The 25,224-nt window shown below is 39.5% G+C and overlaps 1 protein-coding gene across 3 annotated transcripts in view; it reads right to left on the bottom strand.

Annotated features, from left to right (window-relative positions):
• The window catches only part of TANGO6 (transport and golgi organization 6 homolog), a 195,529-nt gene that overhangs the window by 82,583 nt on the left and 87,722 nt on the right, over nucleotides 1-25,224 (bottom strand). For 2 of the 3 annotated variants that reach the window (XM_072731623.1, XM_026011568.2), the window contains exon 15: nucleotides 2,750-2,890. The exons of the other annotated variant lie outside the window; for it this stretch is intronic. In XM_072731623.1, coding sequence (XP_072587724.1) covers nucleotides 2,750-2,890 — 141 coding nt within the window. The remainder of the gene's footprint in view (nucleotides 1-2,749; nucleotides 2,891-25,224) is intronic. 3 annotated transcript variants of the gene reach the window in all.

Here is a 25,224-nt window from a genome sequence, read left to right on the forward strand (position 1 = left end):
TAGACATGATGCCAAGAGGAAGCAGCAGTGTCCTGCATCCGCTCCCACCTGTGGGCCTTGTTCTGTGGAACTCCCTAGCTGCCAAGAAAAGTTGGGGGTGGTGAGAGAGCAAGTGTGGGCCAATGAAACTAGGGTACTTTCTAGGGAAGTCTTACAGATTGGTTGTTCCCAAGGATTTCCATATCACTAATAAACTAAGAATACTGGCTATGTTGTAAAAACAGGCTTTAATTTCACTTAAAGGATTTCAACAAGTCACCTCATCTACGCACTTGAACAAGTTGGTAATGTGAATTAGACATTAGCAGTTAAAGCTAAGGCAATGTTTATGGTTGGATACTTGGAAAAGTAGGCTACGGAAACATGAGAACTTTGAGAATTGATGGAGTTTGCTTTGAAATGCCAAAGACTGTTTTGGAAATTGGGCTAATTATAGGAACATGTAGGAAGGAGTAAGGACTCTCTCCCACTCAACCCGGTCCTTCATCTCCACCCCTAGCCCTAGCCACGAGAGACTGAGAAATGTGTATTTTCAGTGTTCATTGTCCCAATGGTAGAGGTTTACCAGAAGTTATAATGATAGAGTCTATGTATGGCATACATTCCTTCTTGGCTCTGATAATCCTAATGATACAAGCAAATAGAAATCAGAAGTTGCACTTGACCCTGTGATACTTTAAGCTTAACATTCACACCTCCTGTGAGAGACTGATTTCTTCTAATGGTGTACTTGTCTGGTATTTTTTCAGACGCATATTTAGGACAAAGCAAATACAGAGAGTTAGTCTTTCTTTAAAGAGTAGAAAACATTTTAAAAAAATCATTCTCATGATATTCTTATATCATTAACAAAAAGATTTAAGTGGTTGGACATCTAGGTCCTCTTTTTTAGTCACAAGGGACACACAGAAATTAGGAAAATTCAGGGCTATATCTGAAGAAATAATGCATGGTTATGTAGAATCTTCGTAAATCTTTGAGTGTTGGTGAAAGAAGAATTCAGTGTGATTTCTCGAAGCAAGGGGCAAAAAGCTTGTTTGTTTTCCAAAATCTTCCCCTATTGGGTAAAATTTACAAGCTCACAGACAAATTAGTCAAATTGAAGCTGAGATCACTTCTTTTTTTTTTTTTAAAGATTTCATTCATTTTTTTTCTTTAGATTTTATTTATTTATTCATGAGAGACACAGGTAGAGAGAGAGGAAGAGACACAAGCAGAGGGAGAAGCAGGCTCCATGCAGGGAGCCCAATGTGGGACTTGATCCAGGGTCTCCAGGATCAGGCCCTGGGCTGAAGGCAGTGCTAAACCGCTGAGCCACCCAGGGATCCCAGAGATCACTTCTTTTTATGCCTTAGATCACATCCTAGTGGATACATGATGGAGTTGCTGAATGGATACTCTATAACATTGGTCCATACTCAGTGGAGTATGACAGCTTCAAGCTGTCTATATTCAATGTAGCAGTCCATGGCTAAGTTTATATAATGCAAGTTAAAGAAAGCCCTTCCAATTCCATGTTATATAGCTCCATATAAAAATACTTACTGACTTATGGAGAAATTTGTTAATTTATCTTAATCTAACCCCTATCTTTAGAGTGAACAACTGTTTTCTTTGTCCTTACTCCCCAGTGTCTCATCTTCTAGTCCCTTAAGGGCACTCAATAAAGAATAAATAATAAAGTATTTCTTTTCTTTAAAAAGAGCATACTTTAAATAAAGTATTTCTTGTCTTTTGGGGCTTCTGGGTGGCTCAGTCAGTTGGGTGTCTGCCTTCAGCTCAGGTCATGATCTCAGGGTCCTGGGATCAAGTCCCATATCGGGCTCCATGCACAGCAGGGAGTCTGCTTCTCTCTCTCTCTTTCTCTGTCCCCTCCTCCCTGCCCCATGTTTGTGCTCTCTCAAATAAATAAATAAAATCTTTAAAAAATTAAAAATAAGAAAGCAATCTTTCTTCTTAGCAACAATGAAAATGTATTGAGCTTATATTGTGTGCCAGACACTATTCTAAATGTTACCTTACTTAATCCTTATGCTAGCCCTATGAGGTAAGTGCTATTAATAGCTTCACTTCATATACTAGGACACTGAGGCACTAAGAGTTTAAGAAATGTTCCCATGGTCACACAGCCAATAAACGGCAGTTTGGGATTTCAATATAGGCACTGTGACCCAAGAGATCTTACTACTCTCAGCCTATGTAGTCTGGAGCACCTTCCTTTGAGTTCATGGGCTCAATTCTTAGCACCACTTTACTTATCAGCTGAATGAGTCTTGGACAAACTGCTGAAGGTCTCTGCACCACAATTTCCTCACCTATAAACTGGGTCTAACAATAGCCTCTCTAGATAGGATTTTTTTTTGGAAAATAAGATGAGATTATATATGCGGACGACCTGGCACACAGTAGCCAAACAAGAGCTAGAGCTATTCCTTCCCTGTCTGACATTCCTCTTCTTTTTATGCTTGCTGCTGCTCAGCAAGTGTGAAACTTCTCATTCCAACTCCAATGAAAATCAGGTCCCAACATAGCTCAGGAGAGGAGTCCAAGCGGTGGTAGGAAAATAGGCAACATTGCTGCCAATCTCTTGGTGGGAGTGTGGACATTTGCTAAATCCTTGAACAGGAAGTGTTCATCTCAGCCCTGAAACTGTCCTCATAGTGTTGGCATAAGAAATCTCCAAGGTATGCAGACTTTGGTTCCAAAGCTATACTGCCTCCCACCTTTTTCCAGACGATGGAAAACTCACCTAATGCTCTGACAATTCGCATCAGGACTTCTCCAACTTTCATTCTGGTCTCTGGTGTGTGCTTGTCTTTATCACTGTCATACTGAGCCAATAGGCCAAGCAAGATTTTCTCAGGGTATGCATCTGAGAGTAAGGCAACCCCTGGGGTGAAAAATAAAAAGAAAGGATTCATTATGATTTGAAAATGTAAAGCAAATAAACCCAGACAGCCTGAGATGGGATGAACACTGAGACACTTAAATCCACCTCTGTGACTCTACCAGAAAGGCTGCCCTTTATTTGGAATGATAACACAGTGAGTGCAAAGAACATGAGTCTGAAAGTTCAGTCTCCTGGATTCTTCTAGTCTCAGTCCTATATGAACTCTAAGATCACTTCCAGCCCTGACATTCTATGATTTATGGACTCTAGAGTCTTAAAGCAGAGGCTAGATGATTACACATTGTGGCAGAGATTCACACAGCAGCAGGAGAAGACAGGATTAAATACCCTCTGGGGAGCCCTCCAAGTCTGAGACTCTAAGGTTCTTTGACTAGTATCATTCCTGCCAACATATCAGCCCGAAACACAGCAGCGCTTCCTGTCTTTGCTGCAGTTCTCTGTTCCAACATGAGTATTCTCTGTATGACTGGCAATGAGGAGAGTAATTTCCACAAGGAAATATCTTCAGAGCATTCTGGGCATGAGCAGTAGGAGACCTGTCCTTAGAAGCTGAGTTCCCTGATCAGAAACGGGGAAGGTCCTGCTCCTGAGTCCATATTTCAAGTACATTAGTAGTCTTCCCCAGCTTATCTGCAGGGAATTCGTTCCAAGCCCCCCTGTGGGAGGCTGAAACTGCAGAGAGTTCCAAACACTCTATATTCTACGTTTCTACCTATACATACCTACCTATGATAAGGTTCAATTTATAAATTAGGCATAGTAAGAGATTAACAACAATAACTAATAATAAAATAGAACATAACATAGTTACAACAACATACTGTAATGTGTTATGTGAATGAGGTCTCTCTCTCTCTCTCAAAATACTTATTGTACTCTATACACCCTTCTTCTTGTGATTATATGAGATAACAAAATGCCTACATGATGAGCTGAACCACTAGATAACATAGTGGTTGTGACACAATGTTAGGCTACGACTGACATTCTGATGATTAGTCAGAAGGAGGATTATCTGCTTCCAGATCACAGGTGATCTCAGATAACTGAAACCGTGGAAAGCAAAACTGTGGGTAAGTGGGGACTACAGTACTCGATGGTCCCTTCTGCCATCATGCCAGTACCTCCTAGATGTGTAATCATTATCTGAGCCCCACCCCGCAGGGAGCAAACCTCACACGGGTGGAAAGAGGAGGGGAGATATGCTCTAAGATAGGATTAGAAATAAAGCCCCTGGTCTCAAAACTATATAAACAAGTTTTGAGTTCTCTTACTTGAGAGGAAAATGTCACACACTTCTAAAGAATATTAAGGAAGAAGAAAAGAAAAACAAAGGAAAGAAATACAGGTTTCAAAATACATTCAGGAGGAGAAAGCTTCTTTTTACCACCTCTACCTCAACTACGCTGGTCTCTCATTTGTGGCATGCTGCTTTTCTTTTTTTCCCCAATTGGTCTCTCTGCTTTTACCTGATAACCTCACTGCAGCTGGAACCATCTGGTTAAAACAAGTCAGGCCCCATCATTCTGCCCAAAGCCCTCAATGGTTTCCCCTTCTCCCCTGCCTATGAGCAACCCAAATCCCAACTACCTTTGCTTACTCTCTGACCTCCTCTTTTACCATATACTCTCCCTTGCTCACTGTCCTGCAACTCTGGCCTCCTCACTGTTCTCCGAGTAGACCAAGCTGCTTCAGGCCCATAGTCTTCCCCTGACATCCCCTTGCCTAGGCTGCTCCTCCTCCAAGCCCTATCATGTCTCTGCTCAAATATTACACTTACCACATACAAATGGCAGCCTCCTTCCCCTACTACTCTTTATCTCTCTCACCTTGCTTTATTTTTCTTCTTAGCACATGTTATATACAGTATTTGTTTATTTATTGACTGCTCCCTTCCTTAAGAGTGTAAACGTTATAAAGTCAAGGATTTTTTTTTGTTGCTCTCTGCTGTAGCCTCAATCCTAGAAGAGTGCCAGGACACAGCAAGTGCTCAGCAACTATTTGTTCAATGAATGAACTGATAAAAGAGTTCAAAGATACAGTCTTGATATAAATTTCAAGAATTAAGAAAAAGAAGATGGGGAAGGAGTAATAGAAATGCTTAAGAAGGGCAGCCCCAGTGGTGCAGCGGTTTAGTGCCGCCTGCAGCCCAGGGTGTGATCCTGGAGACCCGGGATCAAATCCCACGTCGGGCTCCCGGTGCATGGAGCCTGCTTCTCCCTCTGCCTGTGTCTCTGCCTCTCTCTCTCTCTGTGTCTCTATGAATAAATAAATAAAATCTTAAAAAAAAAAAATAAATGCTTAAGAAATCTTCATTTTTCATCTGAGTTTACCAATCTCCCATTTATTTTTTTCCAATCTCCCATTTAAATCTGATATTTATGCAAAATCTACAAACTTTTTTCTTTTTTTTTTTAAGACTTATTTATTTATTTGAGAGACAGAGAAGCAGAGGGCGAGAAAAAAATCCCGAAGCAGACACCCCGCTGAGCACGGAGCCAGACACAGGGCTGGATCCCAAGACCCTGAGATCATGACATGAGCTGGTATCAAGAGTCGGCTGCTTAACTGACTGAGCCACCCAGGTGCCCCTATTTTCTATGTTATAGGTTGTGATATCCATTCTTTTATAAATCAGATATACACAAAGGCAGTACACCTGCTGAAGGCTGCACCTGTCTGCCTCTATTTTTGCCTTCCCCACCCTTATCTTTTCATTGCTTCCAAAAAGTCTGGGAAGTCCCTGCATGTCATCCTAAACCATATCTTCCTTTATGTGGCCTCCAATTTTCTACAAGCAGAAGCTCTGCTCTTAAGGAAGGTTCAGGCTGTGGCAGAACCTGAATCAGACAGTTTCCCTGTTGGCACAATATGACACTGCATTTGTAGTTAGTTATCTTCTGCAAAATGATGGGGAAGTTTTTGGAGATCCAAGGTGGAATTAAAGATATATTTTGGTTGCACAAAGCATCTACTCTGGTAACAAAACCTGGTGGTCCTTTGGGAACTCTCCCTTTCCTAGCCTTAGTCTATGTGGTTTGAGTGGAGCTAACTACTCACTTTCTCCCCTTCCATATATAAACTCATATCCCAGGTTGGCCAGTTAGGACATTCCATCCCATGCCCACAAAATGATGGGCTCAGGAATGGGCAATGAAACTCAATTCTGGAGCCCACATTGAAAGTACTGGGAAAGATAAGCTCTTTCTTCCTGTTGAAGTTATTAACCTGGATTGCCTGTGGCCTCTATGTGGAGAAAGCCCACGCAAAAAAAGCCAACACAGAAGAGGGTCAAGCCAAGAGAGGGAAGGAAAAAAGGAAGAGAGCTGATGTCATGCTTTGAGACTCTGAATCCAAATGTACTTCCACCCACTAGACTCTCTGCATACGTAAATCAATAAATATCCTTTTATGTGTATGCCAGTTTGTTTGATTTTTTTTCATTCAAAGGAATCCTAACACACCCTTCTTCAGATTAAAAAAAGATTGAAATTTTTATTTATTTACTTACGTACTTTTCCTATAATGCCAAACTTTTAATTCCACTAGGGAGCTTTAAATTCTTCCACTCTTGCATTAAAAGGTTGCTTAATAGCAAAGCCCAGTTTCCTTGCTTCCCACAGTCCCACGTTAGCAATTGTTTATCTTCTTGCTGGCCTTTTCCACGCTGCTGCCAAATGGCCCTCTGACTATTTGAGTTTTACCTTTTAGGATACAGCTGCCACCTAGGAGTTTATAAATCCCTAGGGCAGCTCCGTCCTTACTCTTACACTAAGCAGTGAAGAGAATCATAAATGATGGTCAAGACTGCTAAACAACTAAAGAGGTGAAATTTCGTGTGGCTGTTTTTGTTTCTTACTTGAAAAGTTCTCTGAATTTTGACAACTGAGGAAGCGAGACCATAACCTTCACATGACCCCTTGCCCCTCACGCTTGATAATTCCTTTGTAATTGAAAAATGGGGTAATTTCTGGGTCAGCCCAGGCTTCAAGAAAACATGACACATCTATCCCTTTGGCAATAAGAACCAAATGACTGTGTGATAAATACCTGCTTCTGCTCTGATAGCAGGAAAATGACTACATATTTCAAGATGTGGTTTAATAGATAAGTTACATAGAAGGAAGGTAAAGGTGAACCTAAAATGACCAGGGTTCATGAAAACATTCTGATCTGTATTTTCAGGGAAAGCATAGGATATAGACAAATTAACTCAACTGAAAAAATATTGTTAAAAGCACATTATGCAATAAAACAGAGACAGTCAACTCTGTAAAATAACCATTTGTCTCTCCAAAAAAGACTTTCCCTGCAAAGCCAGAAATGTGTTCTAATCCCAATGGTGTTGACTTCACGATGATTCCTCAGCAAGGTATTCAGTGATTCTGCAGACCTCCAGCAGTAAAAGGAGCCTAGGTATAGTCTTACCTTACACAACACTCTTGCGTTGTAGGAAAGATAGTTTAACTTAAATGTCTTTGCTGACTGACTCTATCCCAAGAAACTGCTAAGCCAATCTCCACCTTAAAACTAACCTCAGCCTCATTCTCCTGGGCAGTTAACAACCTACCTTCCAAAATACCCACAGCTACTTGGAAAACCACCTATTCCCTCAAACCTCTCAGGTATTTCTGCTGACAAAAAACTGTAAAAAACACAACACCTGGGGATCCCTGGGTGGCGCAGCAGTTTGGCACCTGCCTTTGGCCCAGGGCGCGATCCTGGAGACCCGGGATCGAGTCCCACGTCGGGCTCCCGGTGCATGGAGCCTGCTTCTCCCTCTGCCTGTATCTCTGCCTCTCTCTCTCTCTGTGACTATCATAAATAAATAAAAATTTAAAAAAAAAAACACTTTATTTAAAAAAAAAAAAACACACACAACACCTCACATATTGTGTGACTCCATTTACATGAAATGCCTGACAGGGCAAGGCAGAAGAGAGAAAGTAGATTTAGTGGTTACCTAGGGCTGTAGGAGACAGGGGAAAATAGGGAGGAACTGCTAATGGATGCGGAATTTCTTACTGGAGCAATGAAAACTTTCTAAAATTGATTGTGGTAATGGGTATTCATTCTGTGAATATACTAAAACCACTGTATCATACACCTTAAATGAATGAATTGTATGGTATGTGAGTTATATCCCCAAAAGTTATTATTAAAAACACTGTAAAAGCCATTTCAGATCTACCCTTTTATGTTTCTAGAATAGAAGAAAAAGGGAGAAGATAATATAGCACATCTTATATAAAGGGAAATCCAGTGCAAAGTATCAGCTTCCTTTTGTACTCAAATCTGTTTTGGTTGTCCCTGTAGGGTGAGGAGGGTGGACAGAGAGAAAAGGATTTCTCATATGAATGGGAAAAAATGTCAAGTATTTCTTTTTTCACAGAACCTGTCTTACATGTGTAAGAAAATATACTATACGGGACAGGACGCCTAGGTGGCTCAGTGGTTGGGCGTCTGCCTTTGGCTCAGGGCATGATCCTGGAGACCGGGGATTGAGCCCCATGTTGGGCTCCTGCATGGAGCCTGCTTCTCCCTCTGCCTATGTCTCTGCCTCTCCTTCTCTCTGTCTCTCATGAATAAATAAATAAAATTTTTAAAAAAATATATACTATGTCTAAAATTCTAAGTTCTGTGTTAAGCCAGAAACTGTAGGCATTTATCCTAGCAGATACACTAGCACAGTAGAAAATTACTTATGTACAAAATCATCACTGTAGTACTACTGGTAAAGAAAAGACTGGAAACAAACATTCATCAATAGAGGACTGATTAAGTTGTGGTCAGTCATATAACAGGATGCAGTATCCATTAAAAAAATAAAAAAGCTTTTTAAGAACTATTATGGAATAAATTCTAAGATCTACTGTTAGATAAAAAGCAGAATGCAGAACAAAGTGCAGTGTATATAGAATTCAACCATTTCTGTACAAAAGGGAAACACACTCATAAAATATTTCTGGAAGGGGGCATCTGGGTGGCTTACTCAGTTAAGTGTCTGCCTTCAGCTCACGTCATGATCCCAGGATTCCCTGCTCAAAGTCTAAAGTCGGCCTCCCCTTCTTCCTCTGCCTGCCACTCCTCCTGCTTGTTCTTGTTCACTCTATGTCAAATAAATTAATAAAATCTTTTTAAAAATTTTCTGGAAGGATACAAGAGAAACTCGTGATTTTGGTTGTTTCTGGGGAGGGAAATGGGAAAGATATGAGAGAAGAGAGTTTTTATTCTGTATCTTTTTGTACCTTTTGAACTTCGAACCATGTAATGTGATATCTATCAAATATAAATTTAATAAATATAAGTTTAAAAGGTCTGTGATAAGGGGCATGGTCTTTTAAACTAAAAAAGCCTCTTTTAGAGGCAAGAGTAAAAAGAATTTATAATCAACTGTTGTAGAATCACCACAAATGTTTGTCTTCTCTTCCTCCTGAAATCTTACTAAAATGATTATTGAGGAGTAAAAAGGGTATAAACCTCAAAACAAGGATAAAGATAATGGGATAGGTGTCACAGGCTGAATTCTGGGTAAAGAGAACAAAGATAGAACAACATGACATATATTCAAAACAGCTGTTAAATCATTTGGAAGAGAGGCACCTGTGTAGCTCAGTCAGTTAAGCATCTGCCTTCAGCTCAGGTCATGATCCCAGGGTCCTGGGATGGAGCCCTGAGTTGGGCTCCCTAATCTGCAGGGAGCCTGCTTCTCTCTCTCCCTCTGCCTGCTGCTCCCCCTGCTCATACTTCTTCTCAATCTGTCAAATAAATAAAATCTTACAAAAAAAAAAAAAAACCTTAAGAAATCATTTGGAAGAAATTAGCAATAATTACATAAAACACTAAACAAATGTATAAGGAAGACAGAACTAGGCTCAGCAATGAATAATATCCAAATAGTTAACAGTAAATACTGCCCAAAGATGTAGCCAAAAATCATGATGCAGAAACAGCAGAGGGGGTGGGATACAGGTGTGCACCTGCAGGTATGCATGCGTGTGTTAATGTGTGCATGTGTTAAATCCTCATCCAACATATGGAAAATGAGTAGATAATGCCCAAAGGTTTTTAAATCAAGAGAAATATGGGGTGTCTGGTTGGCTCAGTCAGTGGAGCATGCGACTCTTGATCTCAGGGCCTAGGTTTGAGCCCCATGTAGAGGTTACTTAATAAAATCTTTATTTTTTTTAAAATGTTATTTTTTATTTATTCATGAGAGACACAGAGCGAGAGCAAAGGCAGACACACAGGCAGAGGGAGAAGCAGGCTCCATTCAGGGAGCCCGACATGGGACTCGATCCCGGGTCTCCAGGATCATGCCCCGGGCTGCAGGCGGCGCCAAACCACTGTGCCACTGGGGCTGCCCAATAAAATCTTTAAAGGAAAAAAAAAGACATTGCCCACTTCAGATTTTCCCACTGGTGCCCCAGAAAACCAACCATGGCATCTTCCATGAGGAGCTTGTTTTCTGACCATTAACAGATACAGTGAATCTTTTCAGAGGTTTCTCAACAGTTCCATGCAAGAATTCATGGACAAGAAGTTGCCAGGTATAATAGCAAGGATTGCTGATAGACAATCAGAAATTAAGATTCTAAGCATGGGTGGAGGCGCAGATGACTTTAGATTCAAGCAAGAATGCAATATTCCTCTGTTATCTTGTTAAATATATCACTGAAGTTCAGGGAGGGGAGAAAAGTTGTCTGGAAGATGACATCCCCCTTTCATTGTTTTTAAACTTTTTGTAAGTTCCATTGTCAGGGATTCCAAATATACATCCCTCTAAATATGGCCATGATGCATTTAAAATATGGCTTATATGAAATCAAGATATTACAACCACAAAAATATATTATTCAATGTAGCCCCTCCCCCAAAAAAAAGAAAAAAGGAAAAAGAGAGAAATATGTGTGAGCATTTTATTTATAAATAAGAAAGTAACCGCTAGAAGAAACTACTTAAAAAGGGGTAGGAAAGGAATGGTTATCTCTGGGGACTGGAACTGTGAAGGGGAAGAGGCAGGGCAGCAGATAAGCTTTTTGACTCATTACAAACTACGCTCAAAGTAATTAATAAAAGTAAGTTTGTTTTAAAAACTAGATAGAATATAAAACGCATGTTAAGCCTATAGAGGAAATTCAGTGGAAGAACAATGACAGGTTAGAGAAGAGGTCAGGCATAGGAAAAATTTCCCTCTGATTACAAAAAGATCATCACTGATCTATGTCTGTCCTCTCTTGCAGCTCTATGATACAAAGATACAAACAGCAAAAACTTGACAAAAAGGGAAATATCCCTCCTTTAGCAAGGGTGCTTCGGCTGTTACATCTGAGACCTCTCATTATGATGAAAGCCAACAATAATTTCAGCTCCAAGAATTCAGGAAGTTGCACAAACTGGGGAAGTTGGTTATTAAATCAAGGAAGTGTGAGGAATTCAACTGGATGGCTGGTCTGTCTTTGTAATTAGAGTAAATGACAGCGTCTAGATGCCAAATTATTAAGTTTCTCTACAGCTCCAAAGCTATGCTAAGTGTGGACAAGCCCCAACAAATTTATAAAGACTCTGTATGAGTGAGTGTTAACCAGGCCTGAAGAAAAAACAGGGTTAGACTAATAAACTGGCACAGTTAACGGCTAAAGCTAAGAACCATACCTAGAGTCCATCTCTCTCTCTCTCTCTCTCTCTCTTTTTTTTTTTTTTTTTTTTTGAGTCCATCTCTTTAAGTCAGGACCTAAGTCATATATTCGAGGGGCCCCTGGATGGTGTGGTCAGTTAAAGTGTCCGACTCTTGGTTTCGGCTCAGGTTCATGATCTCAGGACTGTGGGATCGCACATCGGGCTCAGTGCAGAGTCTGCTTAAGACTCCTTCGCCCTCTCTCCTCTAATCCCCATGTTCCCTCTCTCTCTTGCAAATAAATAATCTTTAAAAAATAATAATAATACATCCAGACACTAAAACAATGACAATCTATTTACTTAAATTGTTTTCTTCTTCCCGTTTTAGAGGGGAAATATGAAAAGGAATGAATAATCTACATTTGCTCCTAGTTAACTCCACTTGCTGGAAGCCATTTGGATCACAAAATGTTATTACAATAAACAAAATCTAACAGCAAAGACGGTAACATTTAACATTTACTGAATGTTTTCAACATGCCAGGGCATTCTGAGCTCTTTTACATGCATTCGGCCATTTAATGCTCCCAACAAACCTTTGAAGTTAGGTATTATTGTTAATATTCCTAATTTTACAAACAGAGAAGTTGAAAAACAGATGGGTGAAAAATATGATCCAAGATATCTGGCACACGGCAGAGCAGAATTGCAAACCTGCAATCGGCTACACTGTGGCCACCCGGGCAGCGATGCCAAGGACAAAGTAACTCTTCGAATAACAGTAGCTTTGCAGATCTTAACTCCAAAGATAGCAAACCTTACATTTTCAAGTATAAGGTCTCAGCCTCACTCCATAAACTTTACTTTTGATTGAACTCCAAGGTCAGAGGGAGGAAAGCTGCTCTGCACATCACATCCCTAAGAGACAGGCCAGAATTCTTTACTGGGTCTAGCTGGGCTTTGTAGGGACCACTTCATTCCTACTAGATATCTTTATTTAGCATTTCACAAAAGGAGATGAGTGATGCTAATGAAATTCACAAATGAGTCTGCCTTGAGATGTTGCTGACATTAATGGTAACAGAGGAGCCATACAGAAGGAAATTGAGAACTTGAATTTTCACGAGTTTCAGTGTTTAACCAATGATCCTCAAACACCTCCACTCTATTTGATACTGCAAGCCCCCTAAATCTCTGGTTCTACTACCCTCCCCAAATAAACAAAATCCAAAACAGCCCCCAAAAGCTTAGAATCCACCTTCTCAGGGCTGCCTGTCTCAAATACCAGCGCGTGATAGAGACGAAGGGGCAAGGAAGAATGCTGAGGAAAATGGAGCCTTGAGACCACCGCCACCATCACAGGTTCTGTTGTATGTGCAGAAATTTGAACAAGGCTGCCTGGATGCAGAAATGAGGAAGGAAGAACGGGAAGACAGCATTTACCTCTGCTTTCAGGGTAATCGCTGCCCTACACATTCAAAGAAACCCACATTTCAGTTGTTCCAGGGTTAGAAATAAAGGAGCAGGATGTCATTCATTTAATTCTATTTATGTAGCTTTCCAAGAGTCAAAGAGGACATCAACATTCTCTTCATATCAAAACATTTACTGGTAAAAAGAAAAGAGGGACTTCTGATTTCCCATAAAATAGGGAGTGGTTCTCTTTTAGCTGAATCTTGGTAAGAAAATAAAACTCTTTACATCTCCTAAAGATCACAAGATGGGTGGTCCTGGTAGGAGGAGTACTACCTAATCTGCAGACTCATTTTTTCCGAAGTTTCCTACTGGCATTTCACCTCAAGCATACCCAAAAAGAAGCTGCAGAATCAGCAGAGCTGACTGAGGTGTCAGGCTCTCATTCGTTATGAGGGAGCCAAAGCCTCCCTGGGGAGTTGTCACCTGGCCTGAAGCTCGAACAAGACAGGGCTGATCTTTCACGTTCTCTAGTGTCTCAGGGCTAGGAGACCTGCTCTGTGCTTTGGGCACCAAGCAGTGACACAGACAAGACACAGACTTTAATGAAATGCTCCCTTTTTTCCCCGAGTTAAGCCTAGCACGAATCCTGATGAGATGATTTAGCAAATCTCTGTGATAGGAACTCCAGGCTAGGACTTGCTTAGAAAGTGACTGTTGTTAAATCAGTAACTGTGATGTGTAGGACTTAAACTATAGTTTCATATGGAAACCAGGCAGAGCTAGTATAAGTTTCATGCAAAGAGCCCATTTTCCCCTGATAAAGGCACATATATCCACATACACTCTGCCGATAAACCTAGCCATGGACCCTCTAGGAGTCCACACAGCCCTCAGGTTAAAATCCCTGTGCTAAGTAGGGCACCCATAAATAGAGGGGAAAAGAGAAACCTGTAAAAAAAAACTTGCTTGCACAATCAAAAAGAACTTGACTGTTTTCTTCCCCCTGATAGTATAAATAATACATGGTCACTGTAAAAGATGCAAATACTAGAGAAAAGCTAAAGAAGAAAGTAAAATAAAAATCACCTTTGGGAGGTAGGGGAACATTGAAGAATTAAGAGGAGAGACTCTCTAAGATAATGAAGATGTTGTAAAATTGTGGTGATAGATGCCCAACTCTGTTAATATACTAAAAAATATAGTTAATCTTACACTTAAAAAGGGCATATTGTATTGGTTTATGAATTATAACTCAGTTAAGTAGTTTTTTTAAAAAAATCACCTGAAAACAATACAAACATTTTAGTGCCTTCTCATTCATACACCACTCCTTGAATCACACACACACACACTCACTCTCTCTCTCTCTCTCTCTCCCTCTCTCTCTCTCTCTCTCTCACACACACACACACACACACACACACACACACAGAGTTTTCATTGTGGACAACTTCATTTTATTTTAACAGCTTTCTTTTTTAAAGCAGGATGGGGGGAGTTCATTGTCCCAGATGATACAGCTTTTATACTAGGTAATTTGAGGTGGTCCAATGATAACACTGAACATTTCAATAGTAAGTAGTGTTATTGCTTCTAATGGTTGAAACAGAAAGGATCTCTTTCAAATTTTACTTCAGTTAGGAGATGAGAGATGGTCATGGAGGATACGACTCTTGATCTCAGGGTTGTGAGTTAGAGGCCCAAGTTGGGTGTAGAGATTACTCAAAAAACAAAACAAAACAAAACTTAAAAAAAAAAAAAAGAGGGGGAAAAGAGTCAAAACAAAACAAAACAAAACAAGAAAGCCAAACCCAAATTGGTTATATAAGAATATACAGAAGTACTCTGCAGCTATGGCATAAATCATAACATCTTTAAATAAAGGCAGGAAAATATCTTTAAATAAAGGCAATGGAAAGAATTCTTTCATGAATTTACTTATTAATAGAATGTGTACTACGTGCCAGATACTGTTACTAAGTCATACAAATATAATAGGACAGTGCCTGTCTAGAGAAAGAGACAAATACAAGACGGTTGATACTGCAAGTTGGGGAATAATGAGAGCATAGGGAGGGAGGAGTCAAAAAAGGGTGTGGTGCAGGGGTAGGTGGGGCTTTCTGGAGAAGGGATAAGTGAGCCATGCTACAATAGGCACCAGGCTCTGCAACTCAGAGCTAATTTTACTTTTTGGACATTCTATTTGTTTTTTTCCAAATCTGCTGCACCAGTTTTTGTTGTTTCCTATCCCTGAAGATATTTTTAAGCTTGTCTTGCATTTCTTTGAATATACTACTATACCTGGCTACTTCATAATTTGTGTGTGACGATTCTAATATCTAAAATCTTCTGGGGGGGATCCCTGGGTGGCACAGCAGTTTGGCGCCTGCCTTTGGCCCAGGGCGTGATCCTGGAGACCCGGGATCGAGTCCCACGTCGGGCTCCCAGTGCATGGAGCCTGCTTCTCCCTCTGCCTGTGTCTCTGCCTCTCTCTCTCACTGTGTGCCTATCATAAAAAAAAATAAAAATAAAAAAAATAAAAAATAAAAAAAAATAAAATCTTCTGGGATCTGGGGTGCTTTGGTGGCTCAGTTGCTTAAGCATCTGCCTTCAGCTTGGGTCATGATCCTGGGATCTTCAGATAGAGCCCCACATCAGGCTCCCTGCTCAGAAGGGAGTCTGCTTCTCCCTCTCCCTCTGCCCCTCTGCACCCTCTCTGCACCTTCTGCTTATGCTTATGCTCTCTCTCTCACTCTCAAATAAATAAATAAAATCTTTAAATAAATAAATAAAACAAAATCTTCTGGAATCTTGTTTCCTTGTGCATGGGCATTTTGTGACTATGTATTTGTTATTGTTCATAAAGAAATCTAAATTAATTATTATGGGAGGAGAGAATGGAGAGTTGCTGCTTAATGATTACAGAATTTGTGTTTAGGATGATGAAAATGTTTTAGAGAAACAACCCAGGTGGCTGAGTTGGTTAAGCATCTACTCTTGGTTTCCACTGGGGTCATGATCTTGGAGTTGGGGAGATCAAGCCCCACATCAGGCTCTGTGCTCAGCAGGCAGTCTGCTTGGCATTTTCCCTCTCCCTCTACTCCTTGCCCTGCTCATGTATGTGCATGCGCCCTCTCTCTCTCTCTCAAATAAACAAATAAACCCTAAAAGAAAAAAGCTTTGTAAACAGCTATGACACAACATTGTGGATATATATGGTTAAAATGGCAAAATTTATGTTACATATATTACCACAATAAAAAATTTTTATTACTAAAAAATTAAAAAATAAAAAGTAGAAATTGTTAGGGGGTTCTTTGAGTCTAGGATGAAGGTGCCTTCCTCCATAGGAAATACACTTTTGTTTCTACAAGATATCCATACATATTACCACTACAGAAACTTCAAACTCTAGGGGTGCCTGGGTGGCTCAATTGGTTAAGCAACTGACTCTTGATTTCTGCTCAAGGCAAGATCTCAGGGTCATGAGATTGAGCCCTGTGGCAGGCTCTGCACTGGATGTGAAGCCTGCTTAAGATTCTCTCTCCTTCTGCCATTGCCCCTACCCCAACACCTCCCCACATTCTCTTTCTCAAAAAAAAAAAAAAAAAGAAAAGAAAAGAAATTTTATACTCTAATTTCCTGCTTGAAAAAAATTTTTTCCCTGCTTGAAATTTCCTGAATCCTAATAATACAAATCTGCAGAGAAGGTGGTTCACTCAGTGATTATAACCTTTCAGGGACAGGTTTTCCTTCCTTATTTCCTCCTGCCCTGCTCAGTGCCAAGACAATGCCCTTTCACGCCCTTCTGATCCACCTGAAGGTGTATTTATTTGGGGTCTAAGCTTAAAGTTGGAGGTCTTCTATTAGAAGTTGGGTTTGGGCTTTCGTCTCTGAAACTCTCCTTCAAAGCCTAGAAACTAGGGATCCCTAGGTGGTTCAGCAGTTTGGCGCCTGCCTTTGGCCCATGGCGGGATCCTGGAGTCCCGGGATGGAGTCCCACGTCAGGCTCCCAGCATGGAGCCTGCTTCTCCCTCCTCCTGTGTCTCTCCCTCTCTCCCTCTCTCTCTCAATATATATATATATTATAAATATAATTATATATATTATATATATATAATGAATAAATAAATCTTTATTTAAAAAAAAAGCCTAGAAACTCACAGCTTAATTTCTTCAAATGCCCTCAGAGAAAGTGAAGGTTCTTACACTCAGTTTACCTTTCAGGATTCTGGCTTTTTCTTAAGATGTTGGTTTGGTGAGTCTCTGCTTTCTTGTTGGTTCTTTAATGCTTTTTAAATACTTTAAATATGTTACCCTATGGGATGCCTGGGTGGCTCAGTGGTTGGGTGTCTGCCTTTGGGTCAGGGCATGATCCCAGAGTCCTGGGATCAAGTCTCACATCGGGCTCCTTGCATGAAGCCTGCTTCTCTTCCCTCTGCCTGTGTCTCTGCACACCCCACCCCCCCGTGTGTATCTCTGATGAATAAATAATATTAAAATAAATAAATAATAAATAAATATGTTAACCTACACAATGATTGTTTTCAGCAGAGCTGTCTCATCATTACCAGAAATGGAAGACAGAAATATACTTTCTTCTAGGTTTTGCCTGGCTTGAATATAAGACTTAATGTCTTAATTCACCTGACAAATATGGTACATGTTGAGGTTTCTTTGTTATTTGTAATGGTCAGCATATATTTTTCACTTATAAATTCTGTTATCCTAAAAAAGCATCTTCACTCCTGAGCCCCTCCTTTAAACTGCTGTCTCACTGTGCTTACCTTTAGGTTATTTTCACATTTTACAATTTTTGGCCCACTGACCTAACTGATCCTTTCAGCAACCTAGTAAGTGTTATATGTCACAGTTCCTAAAACATACTGCTGAAAGATCAAACATGCTGTGCCACTAGAGAATCACAGTTAAGAGCAAAGCAGGGTGGCTCTATGAGCTGTCATTTTCCTTTTATGTCCTTGTTATGAATAGCATCTGGATAGACACATCCATATGAAATTTTGCTGCTAATTTAACCATTTGACTGTTGAATTGCAAGATAAGAAATAATGAACATGTTCAATTTTATCTGGTTAGTATTCTGTGACTTAATAATTTTGCAAACTGAATTGCTTTATAAACTAAATATAGAAAAAATATTATTATGGTCTGGTTTCCAAGCAACCATTTCATTAAGAAAAGCTTCACTTGGGAAAAACATCTGTTTGTCAGTAAGGTTTTGCTGTCATCATACAATTTCACGATGAAAAAGCCATGGTCACCCTGTGCCTTAGTAATCCCTAGTTGTGAAAAGGTCAACAGGGGGTACTACAACAGAGACAGCCATCTGTTTCAATCTGCACTAGTCCGTGAGCCTTGTTATCATGAGACAACTCAGTTTTCCTAAACAGCCACATAATTTAAAAACATTACCTTCTGATTATAAAAGCAATAAATGTTCATACTTATAAAATGTGAAAAATGTAAAAGGGCATGAAGAAGAAAATAAAAATCATTTGGGTTTTTGACACCTTCTTATTGGATCTCATTTCAAAAATAGATTCCATTGCTAAAAAAATTATTTGAAACCACTGACCACAATTCACTTCATATGGTTTTACCTTTTTCATCTGCAATTAGGATGTTTTTCATAATGGTTAAGGGCTGTGTGTTGAAACTGACTTTGGAGATTGGTAGAGATAGAGATTTGTTGTTGTTTTACAAGCAACAGAATCTTGTTTTCACATGATATCTTTAGAGGAGACTCAACGAAAGGGAAAAAAGCAGAGCCCTCTAGTTAGAGTGGGGTTGACTGGTGGTCTGAGTCCACAGAGCCTACCCTCTTTTTCACTGATCCTAGGGTCCTTTTTAAAAAAAAAAAAAAAAAAAAAAAGATATTTATTTATTTATTCATGAGAGACACACAAAGAGAGGCAGAGACATAGGCAGACGGAGAAGCAGGCTCCCTGCAGAGAGCCCGATGCAAGACTCGATCCTGGGACACGGATCACGTCCTGAGCCAAAGGCAGACACCAACACCACTGAGCCACCCAGGGTCCTATACAATATAGGCATTCATGTGGTCCTGACTGTGTGCAGGCTCCTCCGAGCCACAACACTGCACCTTTGCTGTCCCCTCAGTCTGGGGAACTCTTCCCTTCCTTCTTTGTTAGATTCATACATATTAATCTGCCAGATCTCAGCTTATGGGTCACTTGATCCTTTCCCTCTCTATCAGGAAAATGTTCCTAAAACAGGATCTCATACCACTGTGTACTCTTTCTCTATAGCACCTGTCAAAGTCACATTTCACATTTGTTCATGTGATTACTGGGTTACTACTTGCCTCCCACCATCTCCTCCCCTCCATCAAATGTAAATTCCATAAAGGCAGGGAATGACTTTTTCTTAGCAACATACTGAACACGGTGCCCTCACACACAGGAGATGCTTGATAAATCTTTAGGGATGAATGAATAAACATTTTAAGCCATTAAGAAAAAAAGTCAATCGCCAAAGATATTTTACAATTCTTTCTGCTCCTATCTAAAGCAAGGTTACCAATAATGGAAAATAGAAGTTGGACATCAAGTGCAAACCTGCTTCCAAAAACAGACTTCCCCTAAGAAAGAAAACTTTAGCAATCATGCCCTGGCAGGTGGACAGGAGGGATGACCTAATTAGGTCTTTGGTAGCTCAATGCCTGTGATCCATTCCCTGAGGCTCAATTCATTCCCAATCTTCCAACTTCTTCAGGGACATGAGAGACACCACAAGGTCACAAAACCAAGCACAAACGTCTAATGTAAGAATCTAATGACGAGTTGCCAAAACTGTATGGACACCATTTAAGTGCACTTTTCCCAAGTGCACTGCCCAAGATCTTGACATGACTGAAGAAGGAGAAAATGATGCTTCAATTAGTTAAAAATGTTAAACTTATGACTCAGCAACAAAAGGAACTATGTCAGGGTTAATAAAAAATATAATTGGGCTTATTAAGTGTGTGAACAGTTTCAAGGATCATCTTAATCACTTCTGGTGAGATTAGGAATTTTAATTTATATTTGAAATAAAGGGGCCCACAGGCTGCTTGCTGTTTAGTTTCAGAGAGAAAAGCAAGGACAGGGCACCCCTTTAGCCGCTACCTCAGAGCAGTTCCAGAACAGATGGATTCCTTCAGACAGTCAAGCTAATATCATACTTAAGCATAAGTCTAAGGAGGAACTTGCTATTTTACTTATGAGTTCTCTCACTAGTTTATCTTCCTGAACTCACCTTCAAATTCCAACTTTGCTAACTACAGGGTGGCTCCCAAGCAAAATTTCAATAGCTATTCTGTAGAGAAGGTACTTACACCTTCTTAATGGCTGGTGAAGTAGACATTGAAACAACTGAGTTATCCCACTGTATCTCACAGCTGCCTTCTTGGTACTGAATCCCGCCTTTATGACTGCAGGCTGACATGAATAGGAGGTAAAGGAGCCCTGGAAACCAAGAAATTAAGAAGTATTTACATGCTTAGCTGAAAATGTCAAAAGCCACTGGTTCCAGGGTTTGATTCACTGTGAGAGCAAGGTCATGATAATTTAACAATGGTGAGAAAATGGAATGGAGAGAGGAGGGAAATACAGAGGTAGAACTTGGCTCTGGAGTTGATTCCAGTCTCCATCTCTCACTGGTTGTCGTTTTACAGGTAATAGCTTGGAACTTGGATTTCTCTGTCTGAAAAATGGGGAGATGAAGATATGACTCTCACAGTGTGGTGAAGAGTAAATGAGATTATATAAGCTACATCTGATATGTACTGGCACTCAATAAATCTGGGGTGAAAATAAGAACAAAGGAAGTGTAAGTAATAACTATAACAAGCATGATAATAGCATGACAATCCAGGAAGCCCATCACCAAGACATTACTGGCAGGCTGGCAACAACAGCAAGCCTTTAAGGACTCCCTAGAACCCAAGCAGAACAGCTCGGATGCCTTGCTTTGGCATTCCAACAGCTTCTGCACTCCAGTCCAATCACACTCCTCCCTTTCATGCTCATTTTGTTCCACTAACAACTTGAAGGGCTTATCTTCCTCTACACTTGCCCTATTCTTGCTCATTCTTCTGCCTCTGCTTTTCTTTCAATCTTGACTCCCTCACTGTAGCTCCACACATCTCAATACTGTCTGTCCACCCCTCGGAGTCCTAGGGACTCCATGAAAACTACTGTCCTGAATTTTTTAAGTTTATTATTGTATTTTTTTTTAAGATTCTATTTATTCATTCATGAGAGACACAGAGAGAGAGAGGCAGAAACACACACAGAGGGAGAAGCAGGCTCCACACAGGGAGCCCGATGTGGGACTCGATCCCAGGTCTCAGGATCACACCCTGGGCTGAAGGCGGCACTAAAACGCTGAGCCACCCAGGCTGCTCAGTTTATTATTGTATTTTTAGAAGTGCAGAATTCAGTGATTTTTTAGTATATTGACAAGGTTGTGCAATAATCACCAATATCTAATTTAAGAACATTTTCATCACTCATATCTATTATCAGCCACTCCCACCACATCCCTCTCCTCCCATCCTCTGGCAACACTACTTTACTTTCTATCTCTGTGGGTTTGCCTATTCTGGACATTTCACATAAATGGAATCATATGATATGTGGCCTTTTGTGTCTGGCTTCCTTCACTTACCATGTTTTCAAAGTTCATCCATTTTGTAGAATGAATCAGTACTTTATTCCTTTTTATTGCTAAATAATATTTCATGGTGTAAGAAGATATACCACATTTTATTTATCCATTCATCAGGTGATGAATATTTAGGCTGTCTTTACTTTTTGGCTATTATGAATAATGCTGCTATGAGCATTCATATATAAGCTTTTGTATGGACATGTGTTTTCATTTCTCTTGGGTATGTATCTCGAAGTGGAATTGGTGGGTCATATGGTAACTATGTTTGACTTTTTGAGAGCTGCCAGACTGCTATCCAGAGCAGCTGCACTATTTTACAGTTTCCACCAGCAGTGTATGAGGTTTCCGTTTCTCCACAGCCTCATCATTCATATCATTTTTAAGTACGTTATTTTTAAATGTCACTTACTGTAATCAGAAAGGCAACAAATACCAAAAGTTCTATATAGAAAGCTATGTATTTACCTGACCCACAATCTCTGCTGATACGTTGCTGAAACAATCATGATCATCAGCAGGAAGAAAGGCAGGCAGTGTGAGTCACACACTCAGATTCCACTAATGGAAGATGAATTTCAAAGATACACATAAAGATTGCTTAAAAAATAATACCGCACACATTGCCAAATGAATAAACCCCCCCAACACACACACACCACACTCATATACACAAATCAAGCAAACATGAGATCAGCATATTATTAAGGTATAGAAAGGGTTGATTTATAGTGAAACCGTTTCCCACTGGCAAGCCTAGTTCTCCTATATGTAAGACCACCTAGGAACTCAGCCCTGTGCCTGAGAACAAGAACAATGTGTGCACTAGGATTAATTATTTTTCCCTATTGCAAGAGCATCCTCTTCAGAGCCAGAGAGAGTTAAGACTCCAATTCTGATGCTAACAGTATCGACATTACTCTGGGCTGGTTTCTTAATGGTTTTGAGCCTCAGTTCCTTCAACTGTAAATAGGGCTAATACCTAACTTGCAAGGTTGCTGTGACTGGCACAGTACAGGCACTTAGTAAGTAGGAACTTCTACAATATTTACTGCCATTTCTCTTACATGGCAATTATCCACGACAATCTTGGGCAGTGAAAATAACTAACCTCGAAGTAGCCAGTTCATCTTCTTTTAGTTAGAGGTAAAAGTACTAAACTACTAAATACTCTGATGCAAATCTGAATGTTTCAATTTTCAGTTAATAGAGAAAACTACTGGATAGATATTTGAAAAATAAGGCTAATGTAAAACTCAAGTGTTCTGGACTTTAAAATGCAATCTATAACTGGAGAGAGAGAGAGAAGGCTATATATATATATATATATATCACTAGAGCTGCAGTAAGAGAAGGTACAGTGGAAAAAAAAAAGAGAGAAGGTACAGTGAACTGGGATTCCCAAAAAAATGGGTCTTCACCACCCTCCCAACTTCTGTGACTGTAGGAAAGTCAATTATTCATTTATAAAAGGATTATCATATCTGCTTTTATTATATTTGGGGATTGTTTAGAGTCAAAACTTTCTAGATAATTAAGAATTATTCAATTTTAATAAATATTACTGATAATCATAATATGTTTTTAATCTTAAACACACAACAATCGAGTCAATTTCTACCATAATTTGGAAAGTCTAAAGAAGTAATCAAGTGTATTGGAGAGAAAAAAAGATTTGGAAGCCATGAACAAGGTTCAAGTTGGTTGCTACTGTCCTATTAGAAGAAAGACTTCCATGATCTAAGTCTCAGAATGTTTAACTATGAAACGGGAATCTCTCTCTTCACATCGCAAAATTAACTCAAAATGGATCATGGACCTAAGTGTAATTGTGAAAACTATAAAATTCATGGAAGAAAATATGAAAGTAAATCTTCATTAGCCAGGGTTAGGCAGTGATTTCTTACATATGACACCAAAAGTGCAAGCAATAATGAGAAATATTGGTTAGACTTTATTGAAAGTAAAAAGTTTTGTCCTTCAAATACACCATTATTAAGAGAAAAGACAATCCATGGAATGGCAGAAAATATCTGTAATTAACATACTTAATAAAGGACCTGTTTCCAAAATATATAAAGAACTCTTACAACTCCATAAAAAGACAAAATATATAAATTAAAAATGAGCAAAGAATCTAAACATTTTTCCAAAGAAGTTAAGGACATGGCAAGGAGCTCAAGAAAAGATGCTCAACATCATCAGTCATTAGGGAAATGCAAATCAGAATCACAGTGAGATACCACTTCTCACCCACTAAGATGGCTGTAATAAAAAAGACAATAGTAGGTACTGGTGAGGATTTAGAAAAATTGGAATCCCCCTACATTGCTAATGGGAAGGTAAAATGGTACAGCCACGTTGGAAAACAGTTTGGCAGTTCCCCAAAAGGTTAAACAGTTACTATATGACTCAGCAATTCTAATCCTAGGTATAAACCCAGGAGAAATGAAAACATATGTCCAAAAACTTGTACATAAATGTTCACAACAGTGTTATTCATCATTGTAACTTAAAAGTAAAAACAACGCAAATATGACATCAACTTATGAATGGATAGACAAAATGTGGTTAATCTATACACTGGGACATTATTCAGCCATAAAAAGGAATAAGTACCAATTCATGCTACAACATGGATGAACCTCAAGAACATTATACTAAGTGAAAGGAGCCAGACACAAGACCAAACATTGTATGACGCTATTTACAGGGAACATCTCAAATAGGCAAAATGTATAGAGACTAAAAGTAGTTTAGTGTTCCCAGGGGTAACGAATAGTGGGAATGGAAATTCACTAATACTGAATATGGAGTTTCTTTCTGAGATGGTAAAAAAGTTCTAAAATTAGATAGTAGTGATAGTTGCACAACTCTAAATATATTAAAACACAGAACTGAACATTTTAAATTGGGGAATTTAGGTATAAATTAAATCCCAAATAAAAAGTCTAAAAAATAGGGATAATCTTCTACCTCTAACTACTTCAACCATTTACCAAGATAGCAGATGTGAGAGACATTATTTTAAATGCACACCGCTAATTAGGTAGTACAAAAACCAGGTCAGGACATAAAAGTAATCTTCCCATTTCAAGGACATAAATGGAGATGATAAACTTCACAGCACTGCATTCTGAATTTCAGTGCCAGACCCAATTAGATGGTCCTTCAAGGGATAGAACTACTTCCAGCTAATGGTTTCTCAACTTACTTTATTTGAGGTAGAAATCTGAGAATGAGATAGGGAGTTCAGCTTCTGACAAGTTAAAACTTGTAGTCCTGCTTAGTTTGAAACTCTGTAAAAACAATTTCACCTTCTATCCACCTTTCCCCCTTCCGGGCCTTTTTCCTTCCCACCCCTTGGCTCTTTTGCCAGAAATGAAAACTCTTCTCTGAAGAGAAAGAGGATAGGAGGGTTAGTAAGATCTGTTTGGGCACGTCAAGATGTCTAGGTCTTCCTTACTACACACACACAGGTATACTTTCATCTCATATGCTTGGCTCAGAGCCTAGGGTTTTTTTGGGGTTTTCTCTCTTTTTCAATGAGTCTGGTAGTTTTATCCAAAGATCCTTCTGACATTGAT

This window comes from Vulpes vulpes, chromosome 12 (assembly GCF_048418805.1).
Source record: "Vulpes vulpes isolate BD-2025 chromosome 12, VulVul3, whole genome shotgun sequence".
Classification (NCBI taxonomy): domain Eukaryota; kingdom Metazoa; phylum Chordata; class Mammalia; order Carnivora; family Canidae; genus Vulpes; species Vulpes vulpes.